This window comes from Saccostrea cucullata, unplaced genomic scaffold, assembly GCF_032062105.1.
Source record: "Saccostrea cucullata isolate Sc308-1 unplaced genomic scaffold, CSIRO_AGI_Scuc_v1 ctg9708, whole genome shotgun sequence".
Lineage (NCBI taxonomy): Eukaryota > Metazoa > Mollusca > Bivalvia > Ostreida > Ostreidae > Saccostrea > Saccostrea cuccullata.
The window spans coordinates 1-16,744 of record NW_026925152.1 but is presented as its reverse complement, the minus strand read 5'-3'; the positions used below and the strand labels follow the sequence as shown (position 1 = coordinate 16,744).

General features: G+C 32.4%; 1 protein-coding gene and 1 long non-coding RNA gene across 2 annotated transcripts; one reads left to right on the top strand and one right to left on the bottom strand.

Moving 5' to 3' along the window:
- Window positions 1-215: 215 nt before the first annotated feature.
- Window positions 216-1,788, top strand: LOC134268204 (uncharacterized). Its single transcript, XR_009992316.1, has 4 exons — window positions 216-379; window positions 718-784; window positions 1,097-1,148; window positions 1,607-1,788. It is a non-coding gene; the product is annotated as an uncharacterized LOC134268204 (long non-coding RNA).
- Window positions 1,789-4,149: 2,361 nt separating this feature from the next.
- On the bottom strand, window positions 4,150-16,620 carry LOC134268202 (chitin synthase chs-1-like). The gene is made up of 25 exons (XM_062750391.1): window positions 16,370-16,620; window positions 16,040-16,207; window positions 15,645-15,781; window positions 14,886-14,937; window positions 14,405-14,460; window positions 14,125-14,274; window positions 13,858-13,930; window positions 13,641-13,772; window positions 12,415-12,489; window positions 12,143-12,183; window positions 11,451-11,676; window positions 11,170-11,304; window positions 9,984-10,936; window positions 9,684-9,863; window positions 9,409-9,507; window positions 8,880-8,938; window positions 8,629-8,716; window positions 7,908-8,061; window positions 7,356-7,469; window positions 7,053-7,188; window positions 5,999-6,199; window positions 5,339-5,566; window positions 4,499-5,160; window positions 4,257-4,369; window positions 4,150-4,162 (listed from the first exon to the last, which is right to left on the bottom strand). Exons 1-25 carry the CDS (start codon window positions 16,523-16,525, stop codon window positions 4,150-4,152), a joined length of 4,401 nt encoding a protein of 1,466 aa, XP_062606375.1. The 5' UTR covers window positions 16,526-16,620.
- Window positions 16,621-16,744: the final 124 nt, after the last annotated feature.

Here is a 16,744-nt window from a genome sequence, read left to right as displayed (position 1 = left end):
TTGCTATGTAAACTTATGTTGAAACGTTTAAAAAAATATTTATTTATTTTATTTTTTTATTTCTTTGTTTATTTATTCATTTCTAGTTATTTAACCTTTACGTAGATTTTCAAAACTATGGAATATAACTTAGATTTTTCTCTAAAACTGTCGACTAATAGTACAATTACGTCGGGATCGGAGTCGGGCTCGATAAGCAATTAATTTAAACAACACACCGCGCCGAAATTTAAATTTTTGGTGGGTTACACGCAGCCATGTTGATGTTGTACAGAAGGAAAGTTCGGAAGAGAGTGTCGCGAAAAGGAGAATCATGACTAGCTTTGGATGGAATTTCTGTTTTGACAGAGATGAAGACATTTTACGACCCGGTACTGCGGTAGGTACAATGTACAAAATATTTTAACATTTGTCCTTGAATGAATAATTGCTTTTGATACTGTTCCATAGTCAGGACACTACACATAAAACGCCTTGCAGTGAAATCGTTTTAGCAAGCGCTATTTCAATTTTTTCATAATAATTTAGCACTTCTAAACATCTCTCATAAAGATGGATTTCAACCCGAATTTCCTCGTTTGGGATCGATTCAGGAATTTTAGTGTTCCTCTCTTCAACATTTACAGAGTATGTTGTACAATGTAATAAAATATATTTATTTTTAAATGCATACATTGTTCAAGATCATTTTCAGCACTTATTTTGATTATTTAATAGTTGCATGCAGTGGACTGTGCCTGAGACGATTCCCATAGCGCCGGCGAATAGTCAGCTTGTATAAATGGTGAGAACCAGCTCAAATTTTTATTTAACACAAATAACCTAATATTGTTTTTATTAACTTGTATCTTTTAGCATAGAACTATAAAAATATTGCAGACTTCTATGTACCAAGTAAACAAGAGGTTTATATTCTTAATTTCCTTATCCTAAAAATACATAACAATGGATTCTGACAGGTAATTTAAACATGCTATAAATTAGCACAGCTATGCATATTAATTATTTTATATTAAATACTTATGCATAAATTATTAAGAATAGCTATCATTTTGACATATTCTATGATGCACAATTATACATGCATTATTTACAGGAATCTGAATGCTCACAAGAAGGACAAATGCAGTATGGAAATTAACACAAAGGTATTCTAAGATTTCTTAAATTTTCTGATTAGAGCTATAAAATCACATGAATTGAAATACATGTATCTTATATTTTATTCAATGTAAGTCAGGCATAGGGCTTTAGCTCTATCCCTAACCTTTTTCTTTAGCTCACTTGAGCCATTTTAAGTCCAAAGTTAAACAAAACGAGTTTCCTCATCAGTGTCTAGTTTTCGTCTGTCATCTGTAAACTTCTCAAATTTTTACAGTTATCGAAATTAATCCTAAGAACCAAAAAAAGACACTGTAAGATAGTGAATTTCTATTCTACACTAAATGTATACTGAACTGTCAGGTTGAAGTAACCAATTGTCTTAACAGTCTTGTACTCTTGTAGAGCCTTACTTTATTATTTGTTATATATTTATATGTTTATAATATATAAATGCTATAGATAATCGATGATAATACATCCCGATGGTCATTTTTTCTTTCAGAAATTGTGCCAGAAAAGTAAGTGTCTACGGGAACAATCAACATCGAACTTTCTGAGCCTTCCTACTTAAACTAAAGTGAATTCATTTGTGAATTTCATGGGATATCAGTGAGGAAGTGATTCAAGCAGACACTTGAGAAATTTCGGATCTAACTTATAAATTAGGATCTTTGGCATATTCGGGGAAAATAGTGTGACTGTGTTGATTTTTTGGGATCTTTTTATTAATATAGTTGTAGTGGATATTTTGTCTTAATACATGTGTTTGTCACTCTAGTCTAGTCATTAACTTAGTACGGTAAATGTTCAAGGGCAACTGGAAGTTCATTGCAACTGTATACCACGTTGAGGTTTCAATGACCTCTCCCAATGTTATTAAGTCAAATGTCATATTTAAAAAAAAGAAATAGTTTGTTTTATTACAAAGAAATGTTGATCAGTGAGAATACTTAGAAAAAAATATGCTTACATTGTACATCTATAAGTGTATATGTAATATTTGTTTGAAAACACATTGTGAAAGAAACAATCTTTTTTAATTTTGAAAATATAGATTTGATCTATGATAAATTGAACATTGAACTGAATTGAATTCAGTTTTCATTGTATCTTCCTGGAATTTCTTAGATTTCAATGGAATTCCATAGATTTCTAAATATCCTTGTGCACAGATATGTTGGGCCAACATAAGAATTATCATTGTTTGAAATTGGGCCAACGTAAGGCCTACATGAAGATGCACAAATACGTTGGGCCTACATTGGGCCAACATCAGAATTATCACTGTATAACATTGGGACAACGTAGCGCCAACATGTCAGTGCAATGTTGCAACGATGAGCAAAATTACATTGGCCCAATATACATTTTCCGACGTTGGTCCAATGTCGGAAAATGATATTGGGCCAATGTAATTTTGCTCATCGGCGCAACGTTGCGCCGACATGTTGGCGCAACGGTGGCCCAATGTCATAGAACGATAATTCTGACGTTGGTCCAACGTTGGGCCAACATAACTGACAACAGTAGCCCAACGTTGGACCAACGTCAGAATTATCGTTCTATGACATTGGGCCAACGTTGCGCCAACATGTCGGCGCAACGTTGCGCCGATGAGCAAAATTACATTGGCCCAATATCATTTTCCTACATTGGACCAACGTAACTTACAACGGTGGCCCAACACTGGGCCAACGTAAGCTTGCTATCTGGGTTGGGTGTTTTTATAAAAGCGTTTTTCAGGTATTACTTAACTTAATAAATGGTGTTTCTTAATACTTTGGCAAGGAAAATCAAACTCGATCGAGAGATTTGCTGATGTTTTTGCAGTATGTAATAACCTTCAACCTGCTGTATAATTAACCGTATCGTTCAACTTTCAAAAATAAACTAACAGTTGTTATAAATCGCGATCGCACGATGTACATGTAATAAGGACCTAATTCTCAGTTCTTTGAAGTTAGTGTTCTAAGTATTGTCAATGCTTTGGTAAATAATAATAAGAATTCGATATAATCGTTATAATAGCCACTCTTCATACACAGCATATTGTCAATCTCTCACCAGGGGGCGTATTAAACAGTATATAAATCATAGGAAGCGCTTTGCTGAAGTTACCGTTGTCGATAGTAGCGCCTTGTGGAAGTTTCCGGTTTTGGTTGCAGAAGGATAAGGTTACGTGCGATAAAGCGATGTCGATAGGTAGCGCCTTATGGAAGCTTCCGTTTTTTTTGGAGCCCATGCCATAAAGCGGTTAGCTAGCTAACCGCTTAAAAAGAACGCAATGTTCACACAACATCAACTCATTGTGAACAATGTAAACAAAATTTTGAAAAAGGCAATGTCGACACGATGTCGACTCGACATCGACCAACATTGCGAAGTCGACGATGTGAACGATGTAAACAAGATAATAGAAGGCAATGTTGACACGATGTCGACTCAATATCGACCAACATTCGGATATCGACGATGTGAACGATGTAAACAAGATAAATAAGAAAGGCATTGTTGACACGATGTCGACTCAATATCGAAAGGCAATGTTAACAAGATGTTGACGTTATATTGTTAAACAATGTAATATATAGAGAGATAAACAAAGGTATTTCTGTCATATTGAATATGTTATGATATTAGGAGGACTGATATTTTTACCGCGATGTCGACAATATCGAAAAAACATCGTGCACTGGACATACCTCCTATTGTTGGCAGCTTTTTATGGAATGTTTAAGTAACATGCTAAAAATATGACCAACATATCTGTTCATGCTTAGGTTACTTGATTATTTATCATATTATAAATATGCTACGTATAAAGTATTTTCCCGAATTAAAAAAAATACAAAGGTGATAGCTTTGAACAAATTACTGATATCTTCTTAATCGTTGTAAATTAGTTTTCAATCAACTAAACTAACCGGAAAGTAACGAAAAGGTTACAGGTTGAAAAGAGAAAAAAATATTAATGGTAAATATGGAAATTTTACAAAAATCAGCAGTCAATTCCTAACGGTTTTGGAAAAAAATACGGACAAAATGTTATCCCGTGCATCTGTGAATGATGAAATACATTTACATCTGACTATCTGAAGTTCTTTCAATTCATACATAGATTACGTCCGTTAAAATGGAAGTAATACACTTACGTAGTTATGAGTTCATTCCAGAATTTATCTTCCTCTTTCGTCATTTCAATACACTTGCCCTCTTTAAAAATAACTTTAATAATACTTTCTGCACACCTATTACTCTCTACACTCTGGAATGAAAAATAAAGAAAACTTTGTGGATATTCATCATTGTTTCCTATATATAACCTCCTAAAAAGTTATACAGGACGCATCTTTCAACCTTGAAATATTTTATAGTACTTAAGAAACATTTATACCTGCTGTCTGCTTGTGCCTGAGGTATTTCTTGTTATTTCAGCTCCATCTTGGGTTGTCTGATTTTTTTCTTCTATCATTTTTTCAACTAGTTCTTTTATCTCATCCTCAGACAAAAATGGTTTGGATTCATTCCCTTTTAATTTTCGGAATGGCGAGAGCATCTTAGAAAATATATCTTTCTTTTCTTTTGCTTTTCCTTTTGCGTTACTACTTTCCCTTGTTCCCCAGGACACATCATTTAAATTGCATAATGAATAAATTATCAAAACGAGAAAACCGCATGGCACCAGTACGAAATATAATAATCCAAACAAAAGATTATACCATTCTCTTGGATGAAATAGTGCAGCTATTATAAAAATTGCTATTATTCCACAAAGAAATACCACACTTGGATGGAATGGTGATTCAGTAACAGCCGTGATGATGACACCAACTAAGACAACGATCATGATAATGACGTAGATTCCACTGAGAATCTGTGCCACAAGGAGCTGGATTTTTGACTTACATGTTACGCATATGATAAAATATAGGATCACAGGGGCAAGGGAAGCGATATATGAAATCATCAGATCAACGCCAAAGACTGCAACAAAAGCTCCCGCAATCATCATGATAATCGTAGCTGGTCCTATAATGGTGGCAACCAACAAGGATGCTAAAAAGTAGAATATGTTCTTGGGATATATCACTTTCCTGGATCAAATTAGCAGCACTATAGAGGAATGTTCTTGATTGATTGTTTTCCCCTTTTTACAAACACAGAAATTATTTCTTTCATTTTCTTTATCCGTCACATTCTTTTAAATACTTTAGTCTCTAATGATTATACAAACCTTGATAAACAATGTAAAGCCAACTTATGTTTGCGTTCTCTTGAACTGTATTTCTACAATCCTGAAGAAGAGACATAATGTTGGCAAGAGTTGAAGGACCCCATCTTTTTCGTTGCTTGAAATATTCATCAAATCCCTCTGGGGCGTGTGTAAAGGCGTCTGCTCCCGCTGCATAATCAACTCTGAAGCCTTGTTGTAGAAGTAATGTGCACAGCCATCGGTCCTCACCTAGCATTGAAAACACAGACGATATCAGTTATAATCATATTCAGAAACAGAAGAGAATCAGAAAGAAAGAACGTGATCAAATAAAAGCATCTAGAGGCATCTACTTCCCCTTGTCCTGATCTTGACCTTTGTCTGCGACAAAAAAAATGAGTTCTCATATTGTTCCTAGACACTAATGTGACTGACTATGGTTTTCATAAGTATTTTGTCGTACATTTGCCCTTTTTATTATAATCTCTCCACAAATAGTACTTATTATAGATATGGTCTTCGTGTATTTGCAATTTCCTTATTCTTATCGTTAACAATATTTAAATATTATTTTGAGTGCAACCCTAACAGAAACCAAAATGGATTTGCAATGAAATAAATCCAGTAATATTTTATTTAGGAACGGATAGGCCGCAGACAAAAAAAAGGCGAAAATCTTACCCTGGTCATACATAAGATGGTGTGATGCTTCCGTTGGTAATTGTGTGTATTTATTCATCACGTTTTCAGCCATCAAGGCCGAACCTCTGAAAAGACTGAAGCATCCAGGGGAACACAACACGCATCCTAACACGTGTTCTGTAGCCTTCTGAAGCCAATGAGCAACAGCATACTCAAACTTTTGGTACCAAACAATCGGACCTGTAATTGATATATGTAGATGATTATCATTGTATCTTTTGCATGTGCAGTATTCTAACATTTGTATTGGATAAATTATGATCGATATATTGCATTTTCAAAAAAAGAATCACAATGAAGTAGTGTGGGCTACAAGCATTAGCACAAAAACACTTTTGCCACGGCGCTAAGATAAGTACAGATGTCATTACGTTTTTCATCGGTGCCCTGTTAAAAGAAAAGACCAATCTTACTTTTTCTGACAACTGTTAATCTCATGTATATCATACTTTGTATATTAAATGGCTAATAATGTCCTAAGTATTCTTTGTTTGTTACAAACTTTAGAGGAAAATATATATTATATCAATCCATTGTAGTGGTACAAAATTCAAACCGTGGACCACGATTTGACCGAAAATAAATCTGCACTGCCCATATGTAACATTGCAAGCATGGACACCATTTAATATAATCATTTGGTTTCTTGGGAATAGTTTCTTTCTAAAAAAAACTCAATGAATATTTTTTTTCATCTTTTTCGATCCTAACTTATCACCAGGGGTCATGCTTTAAACAAACGTGAATCACCACTACATTGGGATATCTGCCTATCAGTATGACTATTTGCTACTCTACTTGCACGAGAATAAAAAACACATTTCATAGTTCGGCATAGCTTTGCATTTAAATCAGAAAAGCGAAATGGATAACTTGGCTCAAGTCAGCTTATACAACTCATTTAAAGCAAATCCAATTGTAAGGTTAGAGACAATGCATTTTGATTAAATATTTTCAGTCATTAGCTGGAAAAAAATACAAGAAATGAACATTTGAGTACCCTACATTATTTCTATTAACAAAAGTAGAATACCACTGCCAATCGGGTGAATACGGCCACATGTAGCTCCAACTCCATCGTCTTTTCTCATTCTGTCGACAAGAATTCTCAACGAACCTGGAGAAAAATCTACGTCACCGTCTAAGGCAAGTAGAAATGTGTTGTTTGCCTGCAGTTGAATTGAAATTGATTAATTGAAAATATGTCTACCTCGTAATTGTATAATTAAGTATTAGCACTGATATTGCAGAATTATTCTAAGACTGCTCAAACCACTTCATTTTTACAATGATTAAAAAAGAAAATCTTAATTGAAAAAAAAAATAAAGATTAAACCCTTGGTGTCATGAGTTGATTAAATGTCTTTGCTTGTTTCCATCCTCTTTGATTCATTTCCGCATACACTTCCATACTTAGGCGATATCCAAGCAAATAATACATGTACATCACCTGATTTGAAGACACAAGTTAGAACGTAAGCATTTTTGTAAACAATTTAGGCAAAACTGTATACAGTCATATTAAAAAGCGGACAGGTAAGTTTAAAACAATGTCCCTGTTACATGTAGTTTAAGATATTGTATCAAAGAAATTCACGTTTCCGAATCATAAAAATGGTATAAATGCAGCACATACATCCATCGCTCTAAGGTTTTTCATGTAATATACTGTAAATCACTTTTTATTCGCGAGAACTCTATTTTCGCGTAATTTCGCAAGACAATGAGCTCGCGAAAATTTAATTCTCGCGTATAATAGCATTCCTTAAGATTATATAGAGCTATAACCACAATTCGTGAAAAATTTGTCTCGCTAATCAAGAATCAGTGACTATCTCGCGAAAATAAGGTGTCGCGAAAATTTAGTGATATACAGTATTCATTTTACCTGTGACCATCTTTTCTTCTTTCGTATTTTTGTTTCATCTTTCAGATGGATGAACATAAGATTTCCACAAGGCATTCGATAAATGACTTGAGCTCCATATACTGTACAAATAATTATGGGTTCTTCCAGTTTTTTAGCCTTTCCATGGACGGAACTACACAAAATAAAATTAGAAATTAAATTCAATTTTCAGACGGAATTTCTTGTACATGTAAGTATAGTAAAACTATAGAGATGATACAACATAACAAATAAATACCGAATTTTGCTTCTGTCTAACCAAGGTTTAATCTGACCAAAAACAAAAAAACAAAAAAAAAAAAACAACAACAACAAAAACAAAACCAAAAAACAAAAAACAAAAAACAAAACTAAACAAAAAAAAAAAAAAAAAAAAAAAACAACAACAACAAAACTATAGTCAAAATTTTCTGTGTGGGTAGCAATTCTCATATTTTTGTTCCTTCGCTACACTTCCAATCTTTCAAGCCCATATTTGAACTAACTTGAATTTACAGTGAATAAACAATTTTGACTTTTTTTTAACGGTTTAAAAAATATTCAAGTAAGACATTAGGAAAATATTTGATTTATGATAATTTTTTACTCGAAGAGACAACGTGCACAATAACACAAGCAAAATCCTTTAATTTCGATAATAAAACGCCAAACATGTTTTATCTTTTGATTATAACAACTTCTAAAGTAAAATGATAAATACCTTGCTGTTTCATTCAGAGCAGATTCATAACTTTTTACAAATTCATTCAGATTATTCTTTTGGAAAACGTCATCAAAAAGGATATGTGCTAAAAAAAAAAGATCAAAGCTTTCTTTTTACAAACTTTATGTAAATTCAGAAATTATTTAAACAAATTATATTTATTCTATTCAAAACATTACCAACAAATGTTTTTGCTAAATACAAATTCCGTAAATACTAGTATATTTGCTTTCTATCAAATACAAAACCTTCGAACTCGTAATAATCTTCATTATCGTCATTTCTCTCAGACTGGTCCTTGTCAATTCTGCAAAGGATACAACACGAATTGAACATCATATCTAAATATGGAGTCCTAAATTAACGGATTGGGGGACTAACAATGTAAGTCAGAATAGAGGTTTCATTGTACATGTATGCGTTTCATTTCGTAAGATTATCTTGTTTGTCTCGTGTACTGACTTATGATGGAGAGAGCACAAAATATTGAAATGAAATTTTGATTTGCTAAGAGCTAAATATTTGATTGTACTTTTATGCGTGATCATTCATTGCTTTTATCCTATTACCGTTTCACCTTAGCAAGTCGCTCTTTCGATGGGAAGCTTATTTATCAGTACTATAAAACCACCTTGCTTTAATGATACTTTTCTGGTTTTTTTCTTAATATTTTGCATGAGGTAAACCAGAAAACAAAATGAATTGCCAAATCACAACAACCCGAATCAGGTTTAAAAAAACCCAGTAATATTACATTTAATAAGAATGTTTTCTTACCTGTACAAAGATTTTAGTAATTGCTTCATTTCATTAAGTGTTTCGTGCCACAAAGTAGCGCACGCAAAGACACGTGGGTAGATCTTTTTTTCCCCATTGCTAGAACAGAATAAGAAAACAATGGATAATCTTATATATATTTCCATCCAATGAAATGCATTTAAATTGTTAGGTTTTGGGATATATAAAAAGACTCTATAATTCATCCTTAAATAAGTTTCTTCTTAAAATTTAGCTTACAGTACGCAAAAAAAGAAATGTATTGATGGCTTTACCTCTCTGCTTCCCGTTCATTACCATCCTCATCATTGTTTTCGTTGCTTTTAGTATTACAATCCTCCTCGTCATTTGGTTTTGTCTTTTCCGTCTTAGATATTTCTTCAAATCGTCGCCTTCTATTCATTACCAAATGTTGCTCTATTAGAATTCCACAATACAAGGGATTCACAAACAGACTAGCAAAATAGAAATACATATCAGCAAATTATATAAATGAAAGTTAATGTATTGGGGGTCTATAGTGAAAAGTTTGTGGCAATATCTGTGCATAACCATTCATGTTAAAACATTCTTACCGTTTCATCTTAGCTAGTCGCTCTTGTGAGGGAAACCAAATGTGCTGGCTGACCCAATACAAAGATATAAGCCAGGCTGTGATAACTGCAATATGAAGCCAGTTGTCTTCCAATCCATGATTATGGTCGCAGGCAATATCTAAATTAATAGAGGATATCACCGAGAGAAAACTGTCGCTGTCATTACAATGATACACCATAAGTGTAACAAAAATGGGAGTGGAAATTAAACAAGGAATCGAAAAGGAAAATATTTGCATCTTGAGTTTACAGGCTGTGTACGCTGCATAATATCCAAGAAATGCAGATACTATGAGAACAATTATGTCAGAGAAAAGTTCAACGTCATTGTATTTTGCTACTGCTGACCAAAATTCTGGATTAAGGAGTCCCAAGCGCTCTCCAACCAAAAGGCGTGCCGATAAAGTTGTCATTGCTATCTTTGTTATCGAAACAATAATTCCAAAATACGGTCTGCTTCCATGCAATTCGCCTTTGATTTTATTTATTCCTCCTTGAAGAATTTTTGAAATGCATCCATTGTCAGCGACAAAATTTTCCCACCAGGACAAAGACGTGAAAACGAAAACTGCGAAAATTGTAATATACATAAAAGAATGGTAAGAAAGTCCTTCGAATATCCCTGGTATACCTTCTTTGTCTTTAGTCATTTCAATTTGATCTTTTTCAGGCAAGAAGTCAGTTTTTGGTATCAGCAAAATCGGAATTACTGAAATCTGAATTATCATTGCAAATACATCAAAAATGATAATTGCTATTTTTCCACATGTTGTGACCGGCCTTTGTTCCCGTACCGTAAATGGTTTCAAAACGCTGGGAATGATAGCAATGGCATTTAGTACACATATCCTTTGAACGGCTCCAAGTTCCGGCATGAGTTCAAATACCAGTATAGAAAGTCCAATTGAGTGAAATGCTTCAATTATAACGCACTACAATGACACACATTTAACTGCTAAAACATTTTTTCTTATACATATAACCGTATATTTTTCCCTAAATATATACTTAAATAAAAATGGTAAAACTTTTTTTCCAGTATATATATTTTTTTTAATGAAAATGGTAAAAATATATTTTCTAAGTAAATATTGTAAATTAAAAAAGTTTAATTCAATATATATTATATATTATATATATATACAGTTTATTAAATCACATTTACCATAAAAACACTGGCAAAACTAGGTCGTTCCATATTTCCAAACAATACTTTCCAACAACTTGCAAGGAAGTTCAGAACATATGGAGTGCATATCACAAATACTAACAGAAGACTATGTACCCCGGATGTCGATATCTGCAATGAAATTTATTATTAATATTAATAATAAAACCCTGACATGAAAAATAGGAAAAAGTAGAAATAAATAATAATATAAATAATTTTAAAGGCTTTTCATTTGGGATAAATATATTCAAGGTTTGAAATAACAATTTTTTTACCTCTTCGTTAACAGTTGTATTTCCAGTGGAGTTTTGAACCATTTCTGTACTAGATTTCAGTTTTGAGGTTGCAATCACAAGTGTGATTTTTTGAATAACCAATGATGTCAGCAAAATTGCGAATAAACAAAAATACACCAGAACTTTGATGATTCGAAAACTTGTATGCGAATGAACATCATTCTGTTTTTTTTCCCTGTCAAGTACTTGGAACCGATCCCAAAACCTGTAAGGTGGGAAAACCAATGTAAAAGTGCACAAAGTTAATTACCTTTACAGATATTTTCTATAATCTAGCTGATTTTGATTTTCTCTATGAAATCTTTGGAAATGTTTTGTTATGGTGTAATATACAAAAATGATGGACTTTTTTAAAGATAACTATATTTTAACATTTACATCAATTACACAATTATCAAATGTTTTAACATGATTTTCAGAAAATTCAGCCCTTGAACAAATTGTACATGAAAAAAGAAAGCCAAAGTTTTAGTGATGTAAAAATGAGCAAGTTAGTACAAGTGACACGCACATTAAATGGATAATTGATGGACTGATATTATTTACATGTTTTGCTACTATTTTTTGGTCTATTTTCAAATACCCTTTATAGTATTATAAAAGCTAACAAGATGCAAAAATATGCATATGCCCATATCTAATGTTAATTGCATATTTCATTTGTATCTTACTTTGTTTTCAGCCTGAAGTTAGTGTTTGGTATAGATGATTCCTGAAGAGAGAATAAAAATTTGCTAACTCTTTTTATCCTTAATAATGAAAGTTATTCAATATGTTTTTTCTTGCTGATAAAGAATGGGAATGAACATTGTAAAAAAATACATTTGCAAGTAGCAAAGCAATGTAAAAAATGGAAGTTATTTGATAAAAAATTAAAACCAAGCTCGGTTATAGTCGTTTTCCCCAAGAAGCAAATAAAGTCGTATCCAATATGCACATATACCGTTTCGTTGTTTTCCTTGTCGTTTGACTGGCATTGTTTAACATTTGTTTGATCATTGACTTCATTTTCCAGATCCTTGTAAAATATAATCATTTGCAAACATAAGTATCAAGTATCAATGCATGTGTGTAATATCCGGTAATATTTTTAATAATGGTATTTTTTAAGGCAAATAAAAAATGCATATTTGAATATATATATTTGTGTGTATGCTAAGCATTTATTTGATTTTATTGCTATGTTTTCACTTCTAAGTATAAATTGTAATGCAATATACAAAATAGTAACCTTCAAACAAATTATTGATTGCATGAAAGTTTACCTAACATCAAGAGTACTTTATACTTATATACAGACAACACCATTTTCCAGTGAAGGGTATCAAATTTTCCCTTCCATCGGCACTCTTTATCTTGCAAACGCCTGACATGTCGAAGGGCCTCCATCTACATGTACATATATGTTCTTTTTGTAACCAGGAGGGTTGGTCTATTATCCTTCCCCGCACCCCTTTTAACTTAAAATCTGACAACTTGTTTCTCAACTATATCTTTCGTACTTCGTTGTATTATAGATAAAAAATATGCAAATTTGTTATTTTCTTGTGATTTCTATACTGTTTTTAATATTATAGCACATCAAAAATTATTATATTGGCCATTTTGATGATTACGCATACGGGATTTATAAGAAATATCACCCCGTGGTTTTCTGTCCAAATGCGTGATAAAGTACTCTATTATTTATGAGTTAATTTGTTTACGAGTCTATATTTTAAGGACAAATTCTTTGGAAAACATTTATTTTTGATGTACAATTTACTTGTCGTTTGACCTTAAACGTTACCACGGATAGTGATTTTTCCGCTCGCTTGACACCAGAAATGAAAATCACGAGACTTTTTTAAATGAGGCCTTTAAAACCTAGGTCAATGGGATGGGAATCCTTGAACTGAAAATTATAAAGAACCCTTACAGCTCAGTGGTCCGTGTTCCGATAATAGATTCAGAACCTTCGCCAGTATATGATGACGTCTCTTTTTCACATAAGAACTCAAAGGCGAAAATAAAACTATAAAATGCATTTTTTTTCTTTATGAAAGAAATTAAAATGCAATACCTGCATACTTTATTAAACAGTATTATAAATTTTATTTACATGTAGTGAATAACTCTTATTTCACATAACAGTAAGAAAGAAGAATGATATACAAAAAGTACACGTACACTCCCTGTTGATTGTCCTCCTGTTCTCAATCTTCTAAATTGATCTTCTTCTGTTTTCACCTCTTCTTTCGGCCTCTTCTTCTTCTTCAGTTCCTTCTCGTTGTATATTTCTATACCCTCGTTCATGAAAACCTGGCATTAAAACACTTTGCAATTTATTTATTGGGTGTGTATTTAACGTGTGAACAAAGGTTGTTTAAAATCTTAATGTTAATACCTTGGTTTGTCCAGTTTGAAAGCAAGCTTCTCTTTGAGACTCTGCATGCAGTTCCGGGGGGATGATTTGGTACCTAAAGCATATAATGAATACCTGACTTGAATTATCAAAACTAAACAAACATGAAATATATAAAACCTTTCTTTTGCTAGCTACAACAAATTCATATTTTCAATTTTGTATGTAATCAACATTGCAAACATGTGTCGCAATGAGTTTCGCTGCTGTAAATGTTTTCTTAGCTACAAAGTCAATAATATTACGAACCTTTTTTTGAAATTCTTCTTTGGAATCCGAACAGATAGTTCGTGATTTCTAAATTTCGCTAACTGCAAGATTCCATTATATCTCAATTGTTTACCAACAACATCTTTGTCAAACAAACTGGTGCTCTGTTCCTCCCTCGGTTTTATACACCTTTAATTTTAAAGTAATCATGTAAGCTGTTTGTTTTCAACAATAGCGTAAAATGTTTTAAAGTATTACAATATACATGTTTTTTATAATCTTCATAAACATTTGTTGTTCGTGAACTATTGTTCTCTACCTGACAAAATGAGGAGTTGAACTTTCCAATTCTTTTAACAGCTCATTCACTGAATCCTTTAAAACAACGTGAGGATTGTATGAATTATTTTGCATCTTGATTTCTTAAATATACATTCTTATTGTACATGTAACATACATGCATTCTAAAAATTCTAATTCACTTCAGTACTACATAATCTTTTCGATTGTCAGATTTCCAATTATTCAAAAAAATATTGAACACAAACGCTTACTTATTCCTAACCTGCGATTTCGGATTTTCTCAAATTTTTTTACGATTCTTTTTTTATATGGATATTTTTGATATTGTATATGCCTATTGTTTATTTGATTGGAAAAGGGTTCCAAGGAAAAAAAAATAATTGAATTCTAAAAACATGCATGATGTATAATGATTCACTATGAATTACTAAAATGTATGTGTATTATACCCTATAAAAACATTAAATGAAGAATTTTCTCTCAGAATTTTTTCGTACCCTGTAAGAGATTAGGTCAGTCTTTGGTTTTCTTCTTTGGCCAGTATTATTCCTACAATATGATTGATTAAGTGATAAAGATTTTAAAATACATACTCGTATAAATGTGAAGGTTTATATCTTCGTTCTTTTTGCCATATATCGTTCTTTTGAAAATATTTTCCAACATAACGTATGGTTTTACATTTATATCATGTAGAAGTATTAATTTACCCTATGACTTTTTAATATTAGGGTACAACAACACTTTTTAAAGCTGTTTATTATTCATTTTTCATTAGACTGATTAATTGATTTAATGTTGTTTAACGCCCTCTTGAGAATGTTTCACTCGTGTGGAGACGTCACCGTATGTCGATGAAGGGCTTAAAATTTAGACCTATACTCGGCACTCAGGGCCATTGAACAGTGAAGGTTCTTAAACGTGCCAACCCCTACTGCGATACGAGACCTACGTTTTTAAGGTCATATCCGAGAGACCCTTGAGTTATACTTCTAACACCGGGCGTTTAGCGACGGAACGTTCACTGCCTATGTTTAAGTAATAGGCTAGACGCTAGGCCGCAAACGAGAATCGAACCCGGACCTCCAGATTAAGAAGCGAACGCTCCACCACTGGGCTATTTTTTATTAGATAATTACTATTTAAAATCGGACTACTCCATTAAATTATAATTATACAGCATAAAAGCTGTTGAAAAAATGTACCGCTTTCAGTTTAAATTTAACACATACAGAAACTGAGGAAAAGAGTTATACCTTGAGAAAGTTCCAGAAAAGTCTGCTGAAAACAAGAAATTTATGTGCTGGTGTTTGCTATTCTTCACGACGTCTCCCAAATAATCTGTAAGCTTGTCTCGATTCTTATCAAGAATATTTTCACAATTGTACCAAATCTAATAGCAGATATACAGAAAATAGCATTATATGGATATAATTATAATATGAAAGTATCATTAATATAATATTTTAATAATATAGACCCCTTACAAAAAGATAACAGTAAATTACTATGATACAATAGTCTGCTTATTGTATAGGAAATATGGGTGAAAGCTTTAATAATAATGCTGCCCAAAAGAAAGAGTACAAGGCTGGTATCAAAATAATAGCAATTGAATTTTGTTTTCAATATGCCTTTATTAAATCTTTACCTCCCCTGCGCAATGTTTGATGCAAAACTCCGATGAACGACCTTTGCTGAACTCTATGATTTGGGGAGTGTAATCTCTGAGGTTCCATTCCAATCTAGTCACTAAATGCACGTCTCGACCATAGGGTGGTGAAGATTCTGTACTTAGTATTTGCCAAATACCTATCATCTGTTTTATAGCATTTAAAAATACAACAAAGTTAGGAGACCTAAATCGTGTTGAAAACGTTTAGAAATGTTTTAATTATTTATTTTATCATGATTTGCATCATGACAATATGTGTCTTGATTATAGGAAAAATTAAATAAAAGATAGATGAGCTTACAATACCTTATTTTCAAAAACGTCAACGACAGTATCATTTTCCAGTTTAATGTCCCAAAGGTGTGGATCCATATCTTCGTCTCCGTGAATGTCCTTTTCATGCTCAATGACTTGATCAAAAATGTATCCCTGCAGTTTGTCGTTAAGCAAGTTAATACACATCTGCTCAAATCTATTTATTCCTAAGTTCTCAAACCCCGGTATGTCCAGAATTCCTATTGTAGTGACATCTTCTCTTCTTGAAAAATAAAGTCAGATTACTGTTTATCTTGTTATTTAAAAAAAATGTTAATGATCGTAAATCATTCAATTATTATTATTTTTTATGTTTCTGTCATGTTCTAAATTTTGAATTTAAAGGGTGGGAGTAAATACAAAATT